The sequence below is a fragment of the Chenopodium quinoa genome, unplaced genomic scaffold (genome assembly GCF_001683475.1).
Source record: "Chenopodium quinoa cultivar QQ74 unplaced genomic scaffold, ASM168347v1, whole genome shotgun sequence".
In the NCBI taxonomy this organism is placed as follows: Eukaryota; Viridiplantae; Streptophyta; class Magnoliopsida; order Caryophyllales; family Amaranthaceae; genus Chenopodium; species Chenopodium quinoa.
In genome coordinates, this window is record NW_018745684.1 from 10,255,172 (window position 1) to 10,275,748 (window position 20,577).

The 20,577-nt window shown below is 32.8% G+C and overlaps 1 protein-coding gene, 1 long non-coding RNA gene and 1 pseudogene across 5 annotated transcripts; 2 read left to right on the forward strand and 1 right to left on the reverse strand.

Annotated features, from left to right (window-relative positions):
- Positions 1–2,792: 2,792 nt before the first annotated feature.
- Positions 2,793–8,827, reverse strand: LOC110717353 (PTI1-like tyrosine-protein kinase 3). 4 transcript variants are annotated; one of them, XM_021896019.1, is made up of 8 exons: positions 7,756–8,827; positions 6,663–6,837; positions 4,576–4,832; positions 4,350–4,476; positions 3,965–4,238; positions 3,538–3,670; positions 3,325–3,408; positions 2,793–3,232 (listed from the first exon to the last, which is right to left on the reverse strand). In XM_021896019.1, the coding sequence occupies exons 2-8, from the start codon at positions 6,751–6,753 to the stop codon at positions 3,098–3,100; spliced, it is 1,101 nt and encodes a 366-aa protein (XP_021751711.1). In that variant the 5' UTR covers positions 6,754–6,837; positions 7,756–8,827; the 3' UTR covers positions 2,793–3,097. The 4 variants fall into 4 exon arrangements, with proteins under 4 accessions (XP_021751711.1, XP_021751710.1, XP_021751712.1 ...); XM_021896018.1 differs by having other exon boundaries at positions 7,751–8,827; XM_021896020.1 differs by lacking the exon at positions 7,756–8,827 and adding an exon at positions 7,403–7,662.
- A 3,440-nt stretch (positions 8,828–12,267) lies between these two features.
- Positions 12,268–14,359, forward strand: LOC110717674. Its single transcript, XR_002510765.1, has 2 exons — positions 12,268–12,803; positions 13,376–14,359. It is a non-coding gene; the product is annotated as an uncharacterized LOC110717674 (long non-coding RNA).
- Positions 14,360–15,981: 1,622 nt separating this feature from the next.
- Positions 15,982–20,577, forward strand: part of LOC110718066 — an 87,079-nt pseudogene continuing 82,483 nt past the window's right edge.

Consider the following 20,577-nt stretch of genomic DNA (forward strand, 5'->3'; position numbering starts at 1 on the left):
GCGAAAATACACAAACATGCTAAAAACAATCTATTTTAGTAAAGGATAAGGGTCATAGTGGATAAGGTAATCCAATATTCGGATTCAAAGTCATACAACATGAATTCAATTGGTAAAAGACATAACTAAAGAATACATAACCCAAGACTTTGAGTCCAACACTAATTTATATCACATTGTTAAATATATTAGCAAATACACAACTCAAGACTTACTTTAAAACCTCTGTAAAGTATAGATATTTCATGCTAATACTAAAATATTCCCCACACCAATGATGACATAAACTACATATATCATATCATCACAATTTGAAAAATCAAAAAATCATAATAATTTTATTATTCTCACAATAATAAAAACATGTCATACTCAACTTTGTGGAATATTTACGTAACAAATTGAGAAGATAAGAAATTCAAGAATATTACTTACCATAAATATACATGTGATGCTCAACACCACCGCATTACTCACATGGAGAAATCGATGTTGATTTCTTCAAACAAATGCCAAAATTAAATAAACCAAATTGAATCAAATAAGAACACTTAGGTGCAAAAACATGAAATAATATATTTACAACACTTGAAACCTCTCTCTTAAGGTGGGCTCTAAGAGTAATCTCACTTTTGAATTAAGGAAAAATAATAATTCAAAAATATTACACCACAAGGTTAACACAACTTAGTAGTTAACACACTAAAAAATTGAAATGATAGCCACCAAAAGAATTTCAAAAAATAAAATAGAAACTAATAATCATGTTATATCCAATAACAAGAGTTATATAGGCCAACTAAAAGTCACAAGGAGTAACAACCATCAAAAACTTCTCCTATGGAGAAAATCATATAACTCTTCATAAACGATATTACATATTCCTCATTCAAAAACTTCACTCACTTACTAAATTAATATAAGGATATTTTTTATTTTAACACCTGACAAAAGCATGAAATTGGTTTTTAACACCCCCTAAAAAAAAGTTTTATCTTAACACCAGACAAATGTTACGAAAATGGTTTTTACCACCACTTAACTGATTCCGTTTAGGAATCCGTTAAGTGGGGTCATGAGCCACGTGTCGCTTTATTATTGGTCGAAAAAGAAAAACAAATAAAACAAAAAAAATATAAAATATAAAATATAAAATAATTTTTTATTTTTTTTATTTTTTTATTTTTTTGTAATTTTATTTTTTTAAAACAAGTAAAATGGTGACACGTGTCAATGTGGACTCCACTTAACGGAATTTTGGACGGAAACCGTTAAGTGGTGGTAAAAACCATTTTCGTAACATTTGTCTGGCGTTAAAATAAAACCTTTTTTTTTTTGGGTGTTAAAAATCAATTTCATGCTTTTGTCAGGTGTTAAAATCAAAAATATGCTTAATATAATTAACACATGTTCTTGAAACATGGAGATATGCAATGTAAGCATATAGAATTTAAGCATGAATAAAGTTTCCATAAAGCTAGACATATATATCAACATATATGCGCTAAAAAGTAATAGATTTTAATATCATATTCAACATAACACAAAATTCATGGTTATACATAAAAATACATACACCCTTAAAAAGATCAACCCGTGAATCCAACGACATAAAAGCATGTTAACATTAAAAAGAAACAACTTGCTAATAAAATTTATTCTAAAAGCAAGAGCATAACAAAGACCTTCAAAATATATAACAATACATTGCTGCTTCAAAACTCCAATAAATTGAGAATTAAATCAATTAGGAGTATCTCTAAATCCTAAGCTCAAGGCTATAGAACTAACATAAGTCTTTATTGTAATAATCACATTAGCAAATAAACGTAATTGACAAAAATCAATATCTAACACTCATTTGTCAAAAATCACAATTCATATATTTGCCAAGAAGATTATTAGAAATTAAACCACATGCTAAACATAATCAATAAAAGACTTGGTTTAAAATGGACCTCCCTTAAATTAAATCAAGTTATGTAAGTGGACATACGCATGATATGCCCAAGCATCCTCACAAAATATGCAGCTCCAAGAAATCATCGTAACTCCAAAACGAGAGCAGATATCAACGATCCAACCGTTGAAAATAAAGCCTCATTTTTCCAAAACAATCTCCTAAAATTTCAGCCAAAACCGACAACAAATGACCATTGATCGGGACCATTTTCGGGACTGCTCCCAGAAAAACGTGAATAGAAATTTTTCCAATTCCAAATAATATTTTTCTTCACACTATACAATCTTTCAATCAATACCCATCGAATAGCCATTGAAAATAAATAATTTGTTTTCAAAATTGTTGTAAAATAAGTGTTTCAAAGGCTACAAAAATATAAGAATAATATGTTCCTTTGATAAAAAAAAAACACATTATTCTTATATTTTTGTAAAAACACTTCTTTGTATAGACAAATCTTAAATTTTAAAAAAATCTATTTCGGCAAATTCACGTGGTCAATTTTATTTATACATAAAAAATGCATAACTTCGAACAATGCAAATTCTTAGCAATTTGTCTAACAAAATATAAACAAGACACCTATAACAAAATTCTTAGCTTGCTTATCTTTCACTAAAGTAAAACTGATAATTGGTCCAATTAAAGTTGACTAGATTGAACCCAGTGAGGAAGTTAGCAGAAGTTGCGGAAATTTGAAGTAGACGACTTTTGCGTAACATATTCTACGCTGTTCCTTAACAATCAAGCACACTCAACAACCACATTTAAGACTTGACTGAATGAAATACGAAGTAATGAGTATACGCCGGGGATGAGGGAAGAATGATACAACAAGAAAGTATACGTCTATTTGACGTTTTCGAATTTTGAATTTGATCACATATTTTATCTATTCTTCTCATACAAATAGTCGAGTAATCCGTAAAAGCACAAAAAAGACTCGCAACGGATTTTCAAAACATCAACTTTTTTTTTTTTCCCAAACTCAGGAACGAATAAAAAAAATCGGGATATATATGCTGATGAACAAAAGCCTGCCAATAGTCCAGGAACAGGAGAAACCAAACAGTTGAAGAATTTTTCTAACACAATCAACGCAATGAATTAATTTGACAGTAAATATTCTCCCTATTAAGTTGCCTCCGGAGCTGAAACTGGTGCAGCAGCTGGTGGCTTTAGTAATGGCTGGAGTGCTTTGACAACGATGCTCATGTTTGGCCTAAATTCACCTTCATATTGAACACAAAGAGCTGCCACAGCAGCCAACTGCAAATGTAGGAAATTCCTCCGATCATGTCAGCAATTAGCAGATTGAAGAGCCAAAAAGAAGGAAATAAGAGGAAAGGTAAGAAACAAACCTTAGCAACTCCTTTTGCAGGGTAATCCTTCAATCTGGGGTCAACACACTGCTTAACTTTATCTTCACTAAGCCTTGGAGTTGCCTGAGCAAAAACAAACATATACTTTAGCTATTAATGGAACAACAAGACACTTAGCATGCCGAGGACAAAACAAGCATTATTCTCAAATGCTCTTGTACAGGTTCAGTAAAAAAGGAATAGAGAGTTTACCCAAGTAACCAGACTTTGCTGACCACGAGGCATAGTATGATCAACGGGTTTGCGGCCAGTTAAAAGCTCCAAAAGAACCACACCAAAACTGTACACATCACTCTTTTGCGTCAACTGTCCAGTCATTGCATACCTGAGACAATTATCAACAAAGCAAAGTAAGCGGTCAATTTAAAAAGAAAAATGAAGTGAGAAGAAAATAGATTGTCTATCAATCAGTCAATTTCACAATTTACAACAGTTTCACCACCTATACAGCCTTAAGGGTGCTTTCACAATTGATAATTCAGGATATAAGCAAGTTGATGATCTGGCTACCATAAAGTATTAGTACTCAGAGAACTAAAGTATTCCATACTATACTTTTCCTGCCCCCTCCCCGAATGGTTAGACACCTGACTCAGATATAAGGGGGTAGAAAAATTACTCTGGTGCATGATATCCAAAGGTGCCCAAAACCCTGGTGGAATGAAGACGGGCAGCCATATCAGGAGCCTGATTTGAAAGATTAAAATCTGCAATCTTGGCTTTGAAATCTTCAAACAAGAGAACATTACTAGATCTAATATCTCTGTGAATAATAGCAGGTTGAATCTTCTCATGAAGGTATTCCAATCCCCTTGCAGCATCAACAGCAATTCTAACTCGCTGCATCCAGTCGAGCACTGGACCAGGTTGAGCACCTTGCACACCTTTCCTTCCTGCAACAAGATTATTCCTATATTACTTAATCCATTTCACACAATCTTTCAAATTATTTTCACACTCCAATAATGAATTATCAAACCATAAATCCAGGTAACTATCCATACCATGCAAGATATCATGCAAGGATCCCATGGTAGCAAACTCGTAAGTTAACACCCGCATGTTTCCCTCTACACAGTAGCCTTGCAACTCAACAATGTTTTCATGTTTCAACCTTGATACTCTAGAAACCTACAAGAACCAAAGAACATAACCTGCAGATTAGACCAAAAGCCTAATAGGTATTAAAAGTAAAACTCCATACTAGTAGTTTCCAGCAGTAAATCACACCTGTGTCAAAAACTCCACATTGGACTCTGGTTCTTGGGAAACATCAAGTTTTTTCACAGCCACTGCCTTCTCATTCTCCAAAGTAGCATAATACACTCTTCCATAGGAACCTTCGCCAATTAATGCTTTGGATCCAAAGTTATCAGTTTTTTCCTTTAGCTCATCCAAAGACAAGATAGGCACTTCAATTGGTGGTGGTGTTGACTTCTGCACATCTTCCTTTACAGGTGCTGTTGGCTTTTGGTTCCTTACAGCTCCTAATTTTCACAATAAAAGTAGCAAAGTAAGTTTGGATGCATCAATTCTTTACACAAGTTAGAAAAATATATATATATATTGGTTGCAAGTAATATTCCAACTCAGATCCATCAAACACTAAAAAATTCAAAATAGCACGTTTTAAGATAAGGTTTACTATCTTTAGCCAAGCAACATAATTTACAACACATTTCCCATAACTCTTCCTGCTCCCCCGCCCCAAAATGATCAGATGATAAAGACTGGTGAACAATGCACCATTGACCATGAACAGATCTGACGCTCATTCAACCAAAAAGTGTGATATTAAGTCATTGACCAGAAATTATTACTTCAAAATAGATGGCATCGAAAGTCCATGTAAAGCATGCACCTAGACTACAAGCAAATGACACTAAAGCAAAGTCTTTTAAAAAATACAAAGACAGAAGTAAGAAAGTCTTCTTGGAATCATTAAAATGAATGCAGCTAAGGAAATTTGGCCCATTCATATTTTTTAATCACTAATTCAACTTGGCTGTATTGGACATATTAGAATCAGCAAAAAAATGTTTGAATAAGTCAAGAACACCTCCAAGGTTACAACAATATATAAATATCAGTTGTACATCTGACAGCAAGAGTCCGCCAATGACCAAACAAGGCCACCTCATAAGATGTTAGCTCTGACAGTGTTCAGCAACTAGACTTTAATTCCCTTATATCAGATATTGTCCTGAGGTTCAGCCATCTTACTTTCATGTTTAAATGATTAGTTAAGTAGCTGAGGGGACCAACGACGAGTTGGCAAATTAGTCTTCTGCTTGACCCACCATGTATAACTGTCCATTTAATACCATTGAATGTTTCTATCCAAGCCTTTAAATTACAAGTTAACATCAAGGCAACTAGTTACAACCCTCTCACTTTGATAGTGCTGTTTCACACTCACAGTTCAATATTCAAATGCAACTGCATGCCATCAGAAATTATATACACTATTACACTGCATATGATTATGCATACTGATCAGGACAGACCATTATTAAAGACAAATAATAATGTTCAATGTATAAGAAGAGCCGCAGAAAATAAATTGTCATTTGCAATATTCGAAGAAAACCAATTCTTCCCTCTGGCTAATCAAGTTTTTCCAAAGGTAGTACATAGCATCAATTTAAAGTTGATTACAAATGCATGCATATCCTCAAACATGAATATAGGTTTTGAAGTAAGCCATATCTAGTTTACCCAACAAAAATGCATCATCAAAATTCACAATATCCAGTACTAATTATAAATGAGATGGAATCAATACTCTATTTCTCTAACATGATCAACAAAGCTTAAGAATTCTCAAAAGTGCATCCAAGGCCAAATCCCTTCGAATATCTAGCTTCAATTATGGCAACATTTGATACAAGGATTGCTTTTCGCAGAAATAAAAAGTGATAGCAGGCATTTGGTACACGAAGATAGCATCTTTGCCTCAAACTAAGAAATTGAGGACTGACCGCAGAAACTCAATGTTAATGTAACACTAATCCTACTATTTATAAACATTAAATAGCTTAACCAATAACACCTAAGAAGCTCGAACATCACAATCAAACTCTGTAATTTCTACATTCACACATAGCGTTACGTTATCAAGCATCAACATAATAAGCCAATCACAATTCACAAGTATTTTACATGCTAAAAATCCTCATGTTTCATACAATAGCTCATTAATTTCAATTTACACATGACCATTCCCTCCTCAACACCCCCGCTGCCCTGAGCCCCTGAAAAACCGCATATATTTATAACATTCAAAATAACATCACCAAAGATGAAATACGACATACTTTCCGCATTGTTCCGTGGGCTTTTAAGGGGTTCATCATTTGATGGGTAAGACTCTTCAACATGGCAAGTACAACAAAGCCACCGCCGCATTCTCGATGTTGGCCTTCTCAAACTTAAATCGTCTCGAGAATGTCCTTGCAATCGTACAAAGTGGCCAGGGGGCGGTGCATGTGCCTATCAACCATTACAAAAATTTCATCATTTCATGTTATTGTGAATCAAATCACATGGAACCACCAAAATGTGTCAATTAAAAACAAACTTTTACTATAAAATAAGATACAATTATATTATTCAGAACAATATTATACATAAATTCACACAAAAACATGCAAAATTCCAAAAACCCATTCATTGTTCAGTCAAATTGATTCCATATGTAGAAATTGCAATCAATTGAAAATTAAGCAATTGAATTATAAACAAATGGATAAACAACATGCAAATGAATCAATAACAAATAATCATTATATCAACTAATTGATCAAAGATTTTATGCCAATAATTAATTAATCTTATAAAAATGCAGCCCCCTGATAAAATTAAATGAAGCAAAAAAATTTGAAAAATTAAATAAATTAAATTGAAAGGGATCAACTGATCCTCACCACTAAACCACGTCGGTGAAAGTTGCCGTCCATGAATAAAATATCCAAAGTTCAAATTGAATTAGGGGAAATAATTCCAAATTTTCAAAAAAAAATTAAGAAAATTGAAAATACTTTATAAGAAATTTCACCTTTTAATTAGGTCGAAAGCAAACAATAGAACCCGCAAAATTAATCACAGGAAATGGGAAAATTCCGAAACAGAAAAAAAAACCAATCAAAGATTTTGCTTAAAAAACCTAAACAAAAGGAGAAATTTCAAATTCAATAACAATTCAACAACAAAAAAGAGTCAAATTAGAGAAGAACCCCTTTATACCCAGAAACCAAAAGGCACAAAATAATAAAGGGGTTGTTAAAAAACCAACAACAACCAAAAAATAAAAATAAAAATTAGATCGAGAAATTGCGAAATAAAAGGGAAAGTGACATCGAAAATGAGTTGTTTGATCGAACTTTTAGAGCGAAAAGGGCATTACCTTACCTGGGTTTTGGCCAAGGAGAGAGAAAATGGTAAACAATTTGAATTTTAATTTGGAAAATTAATTTTGATTTTTCTGGTTCACTGTATTTTTGGGTGAGGTGGGAGAAAGAGGAAGAAGAAACAAGAAATGAAGACAGATGTACAAATACAAATTAAAGGATTTTATTTGAAGCAAAATATAAATTATTGCTAACAAAAATATAAGATTTTTATAAAATTAAATAGAATAAAGATTGGGCGGACCAAAAAGGAAGAAATAAGAAATAGGCCGGTGGGTTGGAACCGTGTGGGAGTAGTTTGAGGAATCTTTTTTGGTGTGTTTGATTGATTAATTGAATTGTATTTTGTTTCTTTATACTTTGTACTAGCCGTTATATAGAAGGAATGTAAGAAGATTACACTCATGGTGGAGTATGGTTTAATCTTCGAAATCTACACTTTCTATGTTAAAAAGGGTATTGTGATTTGGTTTTGGGATTTTGTGGTTTTTGACTGGCCGATTTGGAAGGATTGGATTTGAGGATTGGTTGTGAATCAGGGGAGGGGATTAACGGAGTTGGCACTCTATGCTGAGTGTTCTACTCGGGGTCGGTGGTTCTTGGAGGTGGATTTAGGGTTTACTTGCCGAGACTTTGGGAAGGGAGATGAGTGTGGAGAAGAGGCAATGGTCTACTGGGCAAGTTTGGGTTTTGGTGAGATATGTGATTTTTCGATATGCAGACTCGAAATCATATCTCTGAAAGATATCACGAAAAATACTTTGGGTTTGTGATGTTAATTGATTTTTGGTTGGGCTTAATCTTTGAAATCTTTATTTTCTATGTTAAAGGGTGACATGATTTGGCTTTCAGGTTTCATGACTTTTTATTGGCTAGTTTGGGAGGAATGAATTTTGAGATTGGTTGTAAATTGGGAGGGAGGGAAGCTAAGCGTTAATGGAGCTAGTATTTGGTGTTGGGTGTTTTACACGGTGTTTTGCTTTTTGGAAGTGTTATAGGTCTATAGGGTGGATATATTTGGTGCGACATTTGGGAAAGAAGATGAGCGTTGAGAAGAGGTAATGGTTCAGTAAGCAAATTTGAGTTGGTGGGATGTGTGGATCTTTGAAATGTGGATTCAGGATCATGTGTAATAATTGATTGTTTTCATATATTGAAAACTATGCATTGAGACGATTCTTTTAAGTACCCGCATAAATATGTTTAATCTCATATATAACGCACAAACAGTGACCAAAGTGATGCACGTGAATAGTGTCAAAGTCAACCGTAACACTTAAATAAAAATAATAAAATTATGATGCAAGCTGGCCTTTATGAATGACTCTCATGATAAATGTGATAACGGAGCATATATAAGTGTAATTCAAACATGAATAATCCTACCTAAAATGTCCAATATCTTTTAATAACAATGCATTCCTTTTTTGGAAGTTACAAATTAATTGCGAGTAATTATTTGATAGATATTCTATATTTGCTCTCATCATATGAGTCATTCTTTTTTATATCTCCCTATAGCTCTTATCTAGAGGTGATCAAAAAATCGGATTGGACCTTAATATCATATCTCATGCCCAAATCCGTAAAAAAGTAGCAGGCTTATCTGGTCAAAGCAAGCTTTTCGGGTTTTTTCAGGTCAGATGCGGACTTTTAAATAAAAATGCGTTTTTAAACTTGCCTAAAACCGCCCTATTTTCGAATCGAAACGGATTGGGCTAGCAGGCCGAGCCGATACCTCTACGTCTCATCTCTTAAAATGTCGCATATTCCATCTACGTTGCGAAAGATAATGAGAATGAGAATGCTTTTAAGAGTCTTACCCGACTTTATGCAATGGACATAACATAGGTGAAAAATGGGACTAAAATGAGACCAACCAGATAGACTCATAAATGGGCCTTATACATAATTAAATGAAGATGAGCATATGAGATGTAAATGTAACATGGACATATTGTATATGGGCCTGAGAAATATATTTATTGAAAATGGACTCATGAAATAAGCCCCAGGTGGTGTAAAATCAAGAGAACTAACAATAAGCATGCAGCATGCTGCATATAATGGATTAAAGAGTGGAAATGAGTGTAACTAACTAACTACGTGATTATTGGGCGGGGATGGGTCTCGATTTGGTAGGTCGTGGAGCAAGGATGGAGATGAAATTTATACCCGTCATAGGTAATGGGGCGGGGTTGGATTTTCTGTTATACCCGCTCTATCCCCGCCCCACCCGCCCCACTTTATACCCGCTCCGCCCCAACCGCCTCAATTCGTACCCGTCCCATCCCTACCCCATACCCACATCTATATAATTTAAAAACTAAATTATGTACTTTTGTACTATTTTATAAAAAAAATTATGTAAAAATAAAATAATAAATATAATACTTTGTAATACACTTATATTATAAACAAAAAAGTGTGTAATATTGAAATTGATTTTTTTTTTTTAAAAAATTGTATTCTATATTTAATTATGTAGGATTGTGTATATGTGAAGCGGGGATTAGGCGGGTCTTGGGTGGGGATTAGGTGGAGGTGGATATCCAAGTGGGGGATAAGATGAGGATGGAGATAAATTTTGGACCCGCCGCGGGGATAGGGATGGGGATGAAAATTTTAGGTGGGGATGGGGATGGGAAAGTCAACATCCGCCCCGACCCGCCCCATTGACATCTCTAGTGATTACTGTTTAAGGAAAAATACCCATAACATGTGGATTAATGCCACTACGACACGTGTCCCTAAGCGCTCAACGAGCCAATTAGAGCATGACACATGTCACTCAATGATAGAAGGCTAAAAACGGGTTTCAAGCCCATAACCCTAGAAACCGTAAAATGGTGAGAAGCCTATCTATTTAGGTTAAATAACCTAAAAGGCACATGTCCCAATGCACTATAAATACTGATCATTTATAATTAATCAGTTGGGATACAATCAATATTCAAGTGCAATGACTCCCAAAAATACTCTCTCCTCTCTCTACTTTCTCTCTCTAAAATACCTTTTTCCGGCCACTAATTTGATCGTCGGAGGCGAACCTCCGACACACCGAAGGTTCGTTGTTTTGCAGGTGACCAGGCCGTTCGAGTGTTGCATTGCGGATTTGTCTCCCGCGAGAAGCACACACCCCTTTCTCGGGTACGTACAAAAAAACCCCAAAACAATTACAACTTTAAAACATGAAAGTAAGTATATAGAATGGGCTTAAATAGCAAGCTAGAGACGCACAAAAATGAAATTAAACAATAAATCTATAGTTTTTAAGTCAAAGATAAGCTCATATACTTTAGTTCTTTTTTATATATAGTTTTTAATAAAAATATAGTATAAAAACTGCAAACCGCATTATAGTGAGATTTGGTCTAAATATTTTTTGAAATCGCACCGCAGTTTGGTCATTTTCAATAACCGCACCGTAATTTTCAAACCGCAAACCGCACTAAACCGCAAAAGTGCGGTTTAGTGCGGTCTAAACCACACTTTGTACAACTCTATTCGTAATAATATTAAGTTTTACACAATTTTTGATAATTTTTAAGCATAACCCGAAATCGACCCGAAATCTGACCCGAACTCGACCTGCTGACCCGAATTTCCACCCCTAAAATAAATGCAAACTTAGGTGCATCTCGGGCAAGTTTAATAGTTGGTGCATTTTGGGAGAATGGGGCAAAGATTGGTGCATTCTTGTTAAATATTTCTTGTTTTTTAGATATTTTCATAGCATACACAGATAAAGAAAAACCATTAAGTTAAAAAAAATATATTAAAATTTGATTATCATCTTTGAAACCTTGACTTATTATTTTAGTGGTATATAAAGTAGAGATGGTATCGTGTGCGGACTGCCGCACGCAAATTGGTTGAGATATTAAAATTTGGTGCGGCAGAGTTGGTTGAGATATTTTATTTGTTGGCTAATATATTTCATTTGTTGGCTGATATGTTTCATTAATTGGTTGATATGTTTCATTTGTTGGCTGATATGATTTTTGTGTTGGCTATTATATTCCTTTTGTTGGCCGATGTGTTCATTTTGTTGGCAGCTATCAGACATCAGTTAGTTGATATGTTTCTTTAATTGGCTGATATCTTTATTTTGTTGGCTGATATGTATAATTTAATTGTTGGCTTATATGTTTCATTTTATTGGCTTATATATTTATTTTGTTGGCTTATCTGTTGTTTTTGTTTGCTGATTTCTTCCTTTTGTTACCTGATATGCTTCATTATTGGCTGATATGCTTCATTTGTTGGCTGATATATTCCTTCTGTTGGCTGATAAGTACCTTTTGTTGGCTGATATATTCCTCTTGTTGGCTGATATGTATCTTTTGTTGGCTGATATATTCCTTTTGTTGACTGATACTTTTTTATTAATGTCTGATGTGTCCCTAATGTTGACTGAAATCGGACATCAATTGACTGACATGTTCATTTTAATGGTTGATATGCGTCTTTTGTTGGCTAATATGATTAACAACATACATATATACTTTCATTTCCATCTCTCTCTCCTCTTTCCCCATCTTCCTCTCTTTCTTTCTCTTGTTTCAAATGAACCGGACTCCTTTCTTCTCCAACTTCTCAAATCAGCCACAAATCCCACGCCACCCCACCCCACCCACCAACCACCGAACCACCGAACCTACCCACCGAACCTTCCTCTCTTTCTTTCTCAAATCAGCCCCAAATCCCACGCGACCCCATCAAACCCATCAACCACCAACCACCAAACCATCAAACACCCCGCAAATCACCAACCACCAAGTCGCCGCCGTTCAAGGCTACGCAAATCGAAAACCTTGTCTTTTGTTATTGGGGATTTATTTGTTTTAATTTGTGATTTGTTTTGATTTTGGGAATTCCGTTTTTTGTTAGTATTATTTGGGGATTTTGGGGATGTAGATCTGAATTGTGGTTCCATGTGTTTGATTTTGCAGGTGGTGGAAGTTGTTGCTACCGCTACCGTTGCCGCTGCCTTCTTCGCCGTACGAACTATTGGGTGCGGACCTAGTAGTTTGTGTATAAATTAAAGTATGTTAATTGAACTTCTAAACATATCAGTTACGGAGTAATTAACATACATCAATCATAATTAACAAATGACAATAAATGTTTAATACTTTCTCTTTTTTTTTTTTTTAATGCACCACTTTAGTTTTAGAGAAATATAGAGAATTTATCAGTTAAAAAGAAAAGTGATTCAACTAATTTATTCTTCCATTTTTAGAAAAGTGATATTGCTTCGCATTTTTTTTTTAATTTTTTTTTATTTTTTTTTACTTATATGACTGGTTCCTATTTTCATTTTGATTTGGTCTATTAGCTGTATACTAAGTATTATAAATGATTGTACTCGCAAAGTTGCATGGTGAATAGTACTCCAAATTATGGTTGTGAACTTGTAATCGATAATTAGGATAAATGACATATTTATATAATGTAATCAATTAAAATTGTCCCGATTTTGAAATTAAACCGTTAAGAAAATTTTTCTGATTCCACCACAATATTTGAGTAATGTACGTTTTGTATATGACTCTTTCTCTTTTACCTTGTCTTACTTGGCTCATTATCTTATGTTGATTTCATATGCATGTCTCTAGGTATCTTATTCACGGGCTACCCAGTTATTGGACATCAAAATAAGATGCAGGCTTCCGCAAGTTGTCTAAATAAAAATAATATTGTTGATGGTTATTGTGGATGGGATCCAAGAATAAATGGTCATTCTTTTACTAGCAATGGCTTTACTTTGCCTTTAAACAAGGTAACAAGCTTCATTCAATACCTAAAAAAATTGGTTGATATGGACCCTTCATCCTTTTGTGGCATTGAATTTCACTTGGGTATCCTAATGAGGTATGTCAAGGTTTCCTCGGCTTATCTTGGAAAAGACGAGGATGGAGTAGACTTTGATATTGCCTATTATATATCGACCTAAAGAAGAGTTGGGGCCTCGGCTCAATGAGGACATAATGGAAGAAATCGAGCAATTAGCAATTTTTAAGTATGGTGGCGTGCCACACTGGGGTAAAAAAACGCAATGTAGCGTTTGAAGGTGTGATTATATTAGTAAGTATAAGGATGGAGAAAAGTTTTTAAGGGTTAAGGAAAGGTATGATCCTTTGGGATTGTTTTCAAGTGAATGGACTGATCAAGTTTTAGGATTAAAAGAGGGAATAATCATAAATAAAACAGGTTGTGCACTTGAAGGATTGTGTAGATGTAACACATACAATGATTGTGGGACGGGGTACACTTGTGAAAGTGGTAAAGTTTATGACGAGGCTAAAGTTTGCAAGAAGAAGAGAAGCAACCTTATTTTTGATTATTGCTTGATTGGATGATTATCAATAAGGCAAAATTTAATGGATGTGAAGTTTGTAATTATAATATCAATGTGACTAATACTAGATGGATGTTGTATTTTTTTATTTATTTAAATTTAAAAATATGTTTGTAATGATTTGTAAGACTAAGTACAAGTCAATGTATATGTAAATTGGTGTTAATCCACGACCGATGATGTATATGTATGTTATTATCCATGCTTGCTCCTGTATATATAGATGATTGTTTTTCCTGGATGGATGATGTATATATTGTTTATATTCCATGCTTGAAGTTTACAAATATGTTTGTAATGATTTGCAATAGTACTAATTGTCTCATTATAAATTATTTCATGATTTGTTAAAAATTGATAATGTATAAACTCATATGGGTATCCCTATTTGCTTGTTTATTTAATGTATGTATTTCCTCTGTATTTAATAGTTCTTTCAAAACGAGTAAACGGTGATTATTGCTCACAAAAATGTTAATATAAGACTTTTTAGCAACAAGAGAGTATTCCTCTTAAAATTATATTAAGGCCCTGTTTGGTAATTAGTTGGGAGCTGATTGATATAACTGGTTGTATTAGCTGGTTTGACTAGTTAGTTATAATTAGCTGATTGTGTAAAAGTGTTTGGTAAATAGTTGTTAATTGTTAGCTGTTTTAGTGTATTTAAGAATCAAAAAGCTAATTGTCTAATAGCTTGTAAGCTATGTACCAAACACCCAAATTAGCGTTTTTAATGGGTCAAATTTCTAATTGGGCAAAATAAGCTAAAAGCTCTTTTAAAAGCTATTTACCAAACAAGACCTAAATTTTAAATAATTATGGAGTAAGAAGTCTTTATTGGTTAATTGGTATTATCAATATTAAAGATTAGTAAAAAGTCTCTATGGATACCTATTTTTAAGGGTGTGTCATCTAGTTGGCTAGCTACTTGCAAGTTTAGATGATTTAGTTAACTCTTATAATTCATATCTTTACTCTTTTTAATTAAATTGGTTACAATGTTACACGTTTTTTTTTATTAGTATTATGTACTTGTATTACATGTATCACTGTCAAAACGATTTGACAGTTCGGTTTCGGTTCGGTTTGTAATTGGGTCGGTTTGAAATCGGTTTAAATGTCTTACGGGTCGGTTTCAGTTCGGTTTAAATAAATTTCGGTTCGATTCGGTTTCGGTTTATTCTTGAACGGTTTAAATTCGGTTCGGGTTGTAAACGGTCCGGGTAGTAAACGGTTCGGTGCAAACGGGTTGCGGTTCGTTAACGGTTCGGTGCAGACGGGTTGCGGTTTGTTAACGGTTCGGTGTAAACGGTTTTTATCCCGGTTTAAATTCGGTCGGGTTGTAAACGGTCCGGGTTGTAAACAGTCCGAGTAGTTAACGGTTCGGTGCAGACGAGTTGCGGTTTGTTAACGGTTCGGTGTAAACGGTTTTTATCCTGGTTCAAACAGTTTCGCGTTAGAAACGGTTCGGTTCTTTTTTGGTTCGGTTTAATTTTAGTTTGGTTTATAACTAGTTCGATTTGTTAAAGGGTTTGATTCTTCAACGATTTAACATTATTTGGATCGGTTTTATTTCAGGTTTACTAAATTACGATTCGGGTCTGTTTCTGATTTCAAAAAATCGAGTCATTTGGATTCAAAAAATCAGATATTATTTGATTAAACAAGTTGCTCAAAAAATTGTATACAAAAAATCGAGTCATTTCAAGACTAAACAGTATTATATACTTGTACATGCATATAAATCCCAAAGTCCAAACCTTCAATTCGTTAACTTGCTCAAGTTGAATATTATCTTTACATTCCATATTGAAATTTGATCAGATAAAAAAAACTACACACGTTGACCTTTTTCCTTGTGATATGTATGGAAGATGGTTTTTTAGTCTTATAGTACCAATTTGGGTTACTCTCTTAAGCTATTTGATACTTTGCAAAGATGGTGTTAATTGTGATCCTCCCGAAGGACCCATCAAATGCTCTTTCGGAGACTCCGACTGCATTATCACCAATTCTTATGGCTCGTTCCCTGACCGGAGTACTTGCCATGCTGCCAATGCCGTGTACCCGAAAGATGCAACCACGATGAAGAGAAAATTCAAGGTATTGATTGCTAACTTTAGCTAATGTATGTCCATGCTACATTATATTATACATATTAAGTCGATCTACATTATAATCTTGAAAGAAGATTATCCTAAATACTTATGCACGTATGTACCTTTCCTTTAAAAAAGAAATCTGAAGTCGATCTACAACGGTTACTCAAATCCCTTTTATTCAGATCACTTTTGTTCGTTGAAATTAGAAACCGTAAACCTTGAAAGCATATCATAATCAGACAAGACTTATTGGCTCAGTTTTTTTTTTTTTTTTTTTTTTTTTTTTTTTTTTTTTTTTTTTTTTTTTCTTTGGAAACATGGTATATTTCAATTATATATTTTTTATTTTCATTTGTTTGCATTATTGTCATTAGATATCTTTGTATTATGAATAATTATGAACATTTCATGTATGAAAAATACATATTAATACAAATTTAGTAAAATATGTTTGATATATTTTATTTCTTTAAAGCTTAATTAGTGTACAAATGAGATCAAAATTTAGTCAAACTGTGAAACTAGATTGGATTAGATCAGATCAAATTACAGTGGATAAGATGAATTACTCCACTTTGATCGGGACATTTTCCAACCCAAAACTTGACCAATTATATAGAGTATCTTTTTTTTTTTTTTTTTTGAAGAAATTATATAGAGTATCTTTATTAGTAGTAAGTATAAATTATAAAAAAAAAAAAGTTAATGTTCAGAAACTATACATTTAGACGATACTAACAAGTATCCGTATGACTATATACTCCTCCGTTTTTTTAGTGCTACACTTGGGTTTGCACATTTGTCGAGGTACAACTTTGACCATCAATATCTTAGATTAGATATTTGTAAAAATTATAATAAAACAATTTATAAAAGAAGATATTGTGACAAATCCAACAACTTATTGTATGATCATATTAATATATTACTAGTTTTGTGCCCGTGCGATGCCCGTGTTGTTTATTGAATTTTAAAATAAAACTTTTTATCTAAATATATATGTTATATGAATTTTTTACTTATGGATTAATAATCACTTGACAATCATACTTGTCCGTTTATGGGTGTTTTATATTAATAATCACTTGACAATCTAAAAAAATTAGAAGTAATAATGTACAACAAAAAAGAACGGTTATCTAAAGCTGCGATCTCTTTTCATTCTCTGAACATCTAAGAAAAGGCTAGTTGCATGTTAAGACTCAAGAGAACGGTTATATATAATAACATGTCTCTTTGATTTGTTATTTGTTATTTTTTCCTTTTGAACCTCTCTGGATCCGTCATTCGTATAAAAATATTGGTATTTTATTAAATAAAAAATTTAAACCAAAAGTTCTATTGAAAATAAAATTCCAAAATAACTTTTTTTATCCTACTAAATCTATCCAAATTTCATCAAAAATTAAACGCTAAAATAAATATTTTATCCTACTGAATCTATATATCCAATTTTTTTTTTTAAAATCATATTCTACAAAAAATATATTCAAATAAATCCTACGTGTCATATTAATAATTAATTATCGCCTACATGGCTTGACACTTGGCGGAAAGTTAGAAATGCCAAGTATCACTGTCTCGTGACCTGGCTAAAAGTTTAGCTTTATATTAGTTATATGATATATTAGTAAAAAAAAATTAAATCAAAGGCAATATATGAATGGTGTAAAATCTCAAGGTAATTTGAAATAAAAAAAATAAAAAATATAAAAACGGAGGAATTTTATGTGCAGAGTATATTCATTGATTGAGTGATGTAATAAATAGTGCAAAAGTCAATCTAAGACACTAAAAAACAAGCGGAGCGTATGAATGAGATAGGATAGGAGTGAAGACCAATTCAGAGGGGAATGATAATAAAATAATGTAGAATTTATTTATTTTAGAAAGTATTATACTAGAGCAAGATTTCTTAAGACTTTTATCTTATGCCACATAAGATTTTGAATTAATTTAATATATTTTTTAAATTTTATAATTATGTTAAGAGTGTCTATGATTCATCAAGATTTAGCTCTTCATTTCACATATTTGATTTAAATTTTTTTAAAATATGTACCATTTTTTTCCCTATTTTTACATATTACATTATAAATTATAATAAGAAAGTTCCGATTGGTGCCACAAGTTGTATATCTAATTTCAGCAGGTTTTGTGTGTGGCTCGTGTGGCCAGCTAACACACAAGTAACCCTTGACTGACCTAGTAATCTCTGACCGAGTAACCCCTTCGACCAAGTAACCCCTCCGACCTAGTAACCCTTGACCAAGTAACCCTTGACTAACCAAGTAACCCCTGACCAAGTAACCCTTGACTAACCAAGTACCACTGACCGACCTAGTAACCCCTAATCTTACACCACCTCAAAGCCTTAAACTCCACCACACCACCAACTACTGCACCTCCACGCCACCGGCCCCAACCCGATACGCCATGCCACTACCACGATTCACCAAACCCACAACCAAACCCAGATCCAACGACCAAAACAGCAACAGTAACCAGATCCCAACCCAACCCTTTTCCCACCACAACAACAACCAAAACCCTACCCACAACCAGATCCCCACCCAAACCCAACCAGACCCACCTAAACCACACCCAACCAGACCCATCACGACAACACAACAACAAAAAAAAAACACATAACAAACGAAAAAAAAATTAAAACCTTTAAAAAAAATTTAATCGAACAAATACCTTAAAAATCAGCAACGACTTCGAATTTCACTTGAAATATGGCTAAAAAGGCTACATTCGACCATGGAAACTCTAGATCTAGAGTTTTATAACTGAACTTGGCCTTAAAAACCTTTAACCTATTTTTAAAAAAAACCACGACAACACAATTTTTCCGGCAACGAGTACGAGGAGAGAGAAGTACGAGGTGCTCCGGCCATTGACAATTAGAGAGAGAAAGTTGAGAGGAGAGGAGAGGACAAAGAGAGAGAATAAAAAAAAATTGTGGCTCGCCACACGGTGTGGCCAACCACATATCAAAATTTGTAATCTAATTTAGATGTCATAGCTTAAATTAATATCAAACTATTAGATACGTAAAATTAAATAACAATGAATTTTAATAATTAAAAAATAGATGAAATTCAAATAAATAAATAAATAAATAAAATAAAAAGTGGATTAAAATAGTTGCAAATGTAATAATTAATATCCATGTCCAGGACAATGTATAGTTTAGATTTCCCTAAAAATGTATAGTTTTGATTTTTTTTTAAAAGAAATTAATCAAATTATTATTGTGATAAGTTTAGTTAATATTATTAATATCAAAAATCAAAAATAATATTTTTAAATTATAAAAAAATTGTACCAATTAGACTTTTGCACTATTTATATAGACTACTTAATTACACAACACTTTGACTAATATTTGGTTGGTATTTTATACATAATTAAGATAAAATATAATCATGTGGGCAATTGTTGTTAGAATCATGTCAATAAATAATTTTCAAATATAAACTTTTATGATTTATATGTATTCATAATCAAATAAATTATTATTACTCAAAGTTTCGCGTTGGCAAATACGTCAGCCAGCATAGGGCATTTAGGTTGAAATTATAGAATGAATATTATTCGTACTAGGGCTTAGGCTTTCAATTCAATTTACTTTTAGACGAGTTACTCATTTCGAAAGTATGTCCATTTTTCAATTTTAAGATAAAAGAGAGAAAGTTGTTTAAAAACATTAACGATATTATTACATTATTTTATGTGGACCACATGATGAGATAAAGAATAGTGAAAGTGAAAATTTTCTTTACCATAGAAGAAATTAAACAAAAGTAGGAAGTTAAAAAAAAGAAAAGAAAAGAAAAGGAACCGATGGATTATACTCCCTTCAAATTCTTTTATTTCTCCTGTTTAAAATCTTCAGTGAAATCAACGAAAATAAAATATAATATTTTAACGATTTTTTATATATATATAATTTAAAACACAATCATGAATGATTTTGTTAAATTAGTCTTGAATTTTAAAATTGAAATAATAAGTAATTTCTATTGCGTTGAACGTTGTGAAAAAAAACACAGATTAGACAAACATGGAAGAAACAAAGGGAGTCAATGACTCTATTTTTTTTTATTAAAAAATTAATTTATAAATAAAAAGTCAAATAATGACACTATATGATTAATTTATAATAAAAAAAGTCATATAATTATAAGGGAGTCGATGCTAACGAGCGTCCCTAGCGTTAGATAACTAATTAATATATTATGTAAAATGGTACTCCCTCTTGTTTAAATAAGTGAAATTTTTTGACTTTTTGCACTATTCATCTAATTCACTTTGACTAATGTTTGTGATTTATACATATGAATAATTT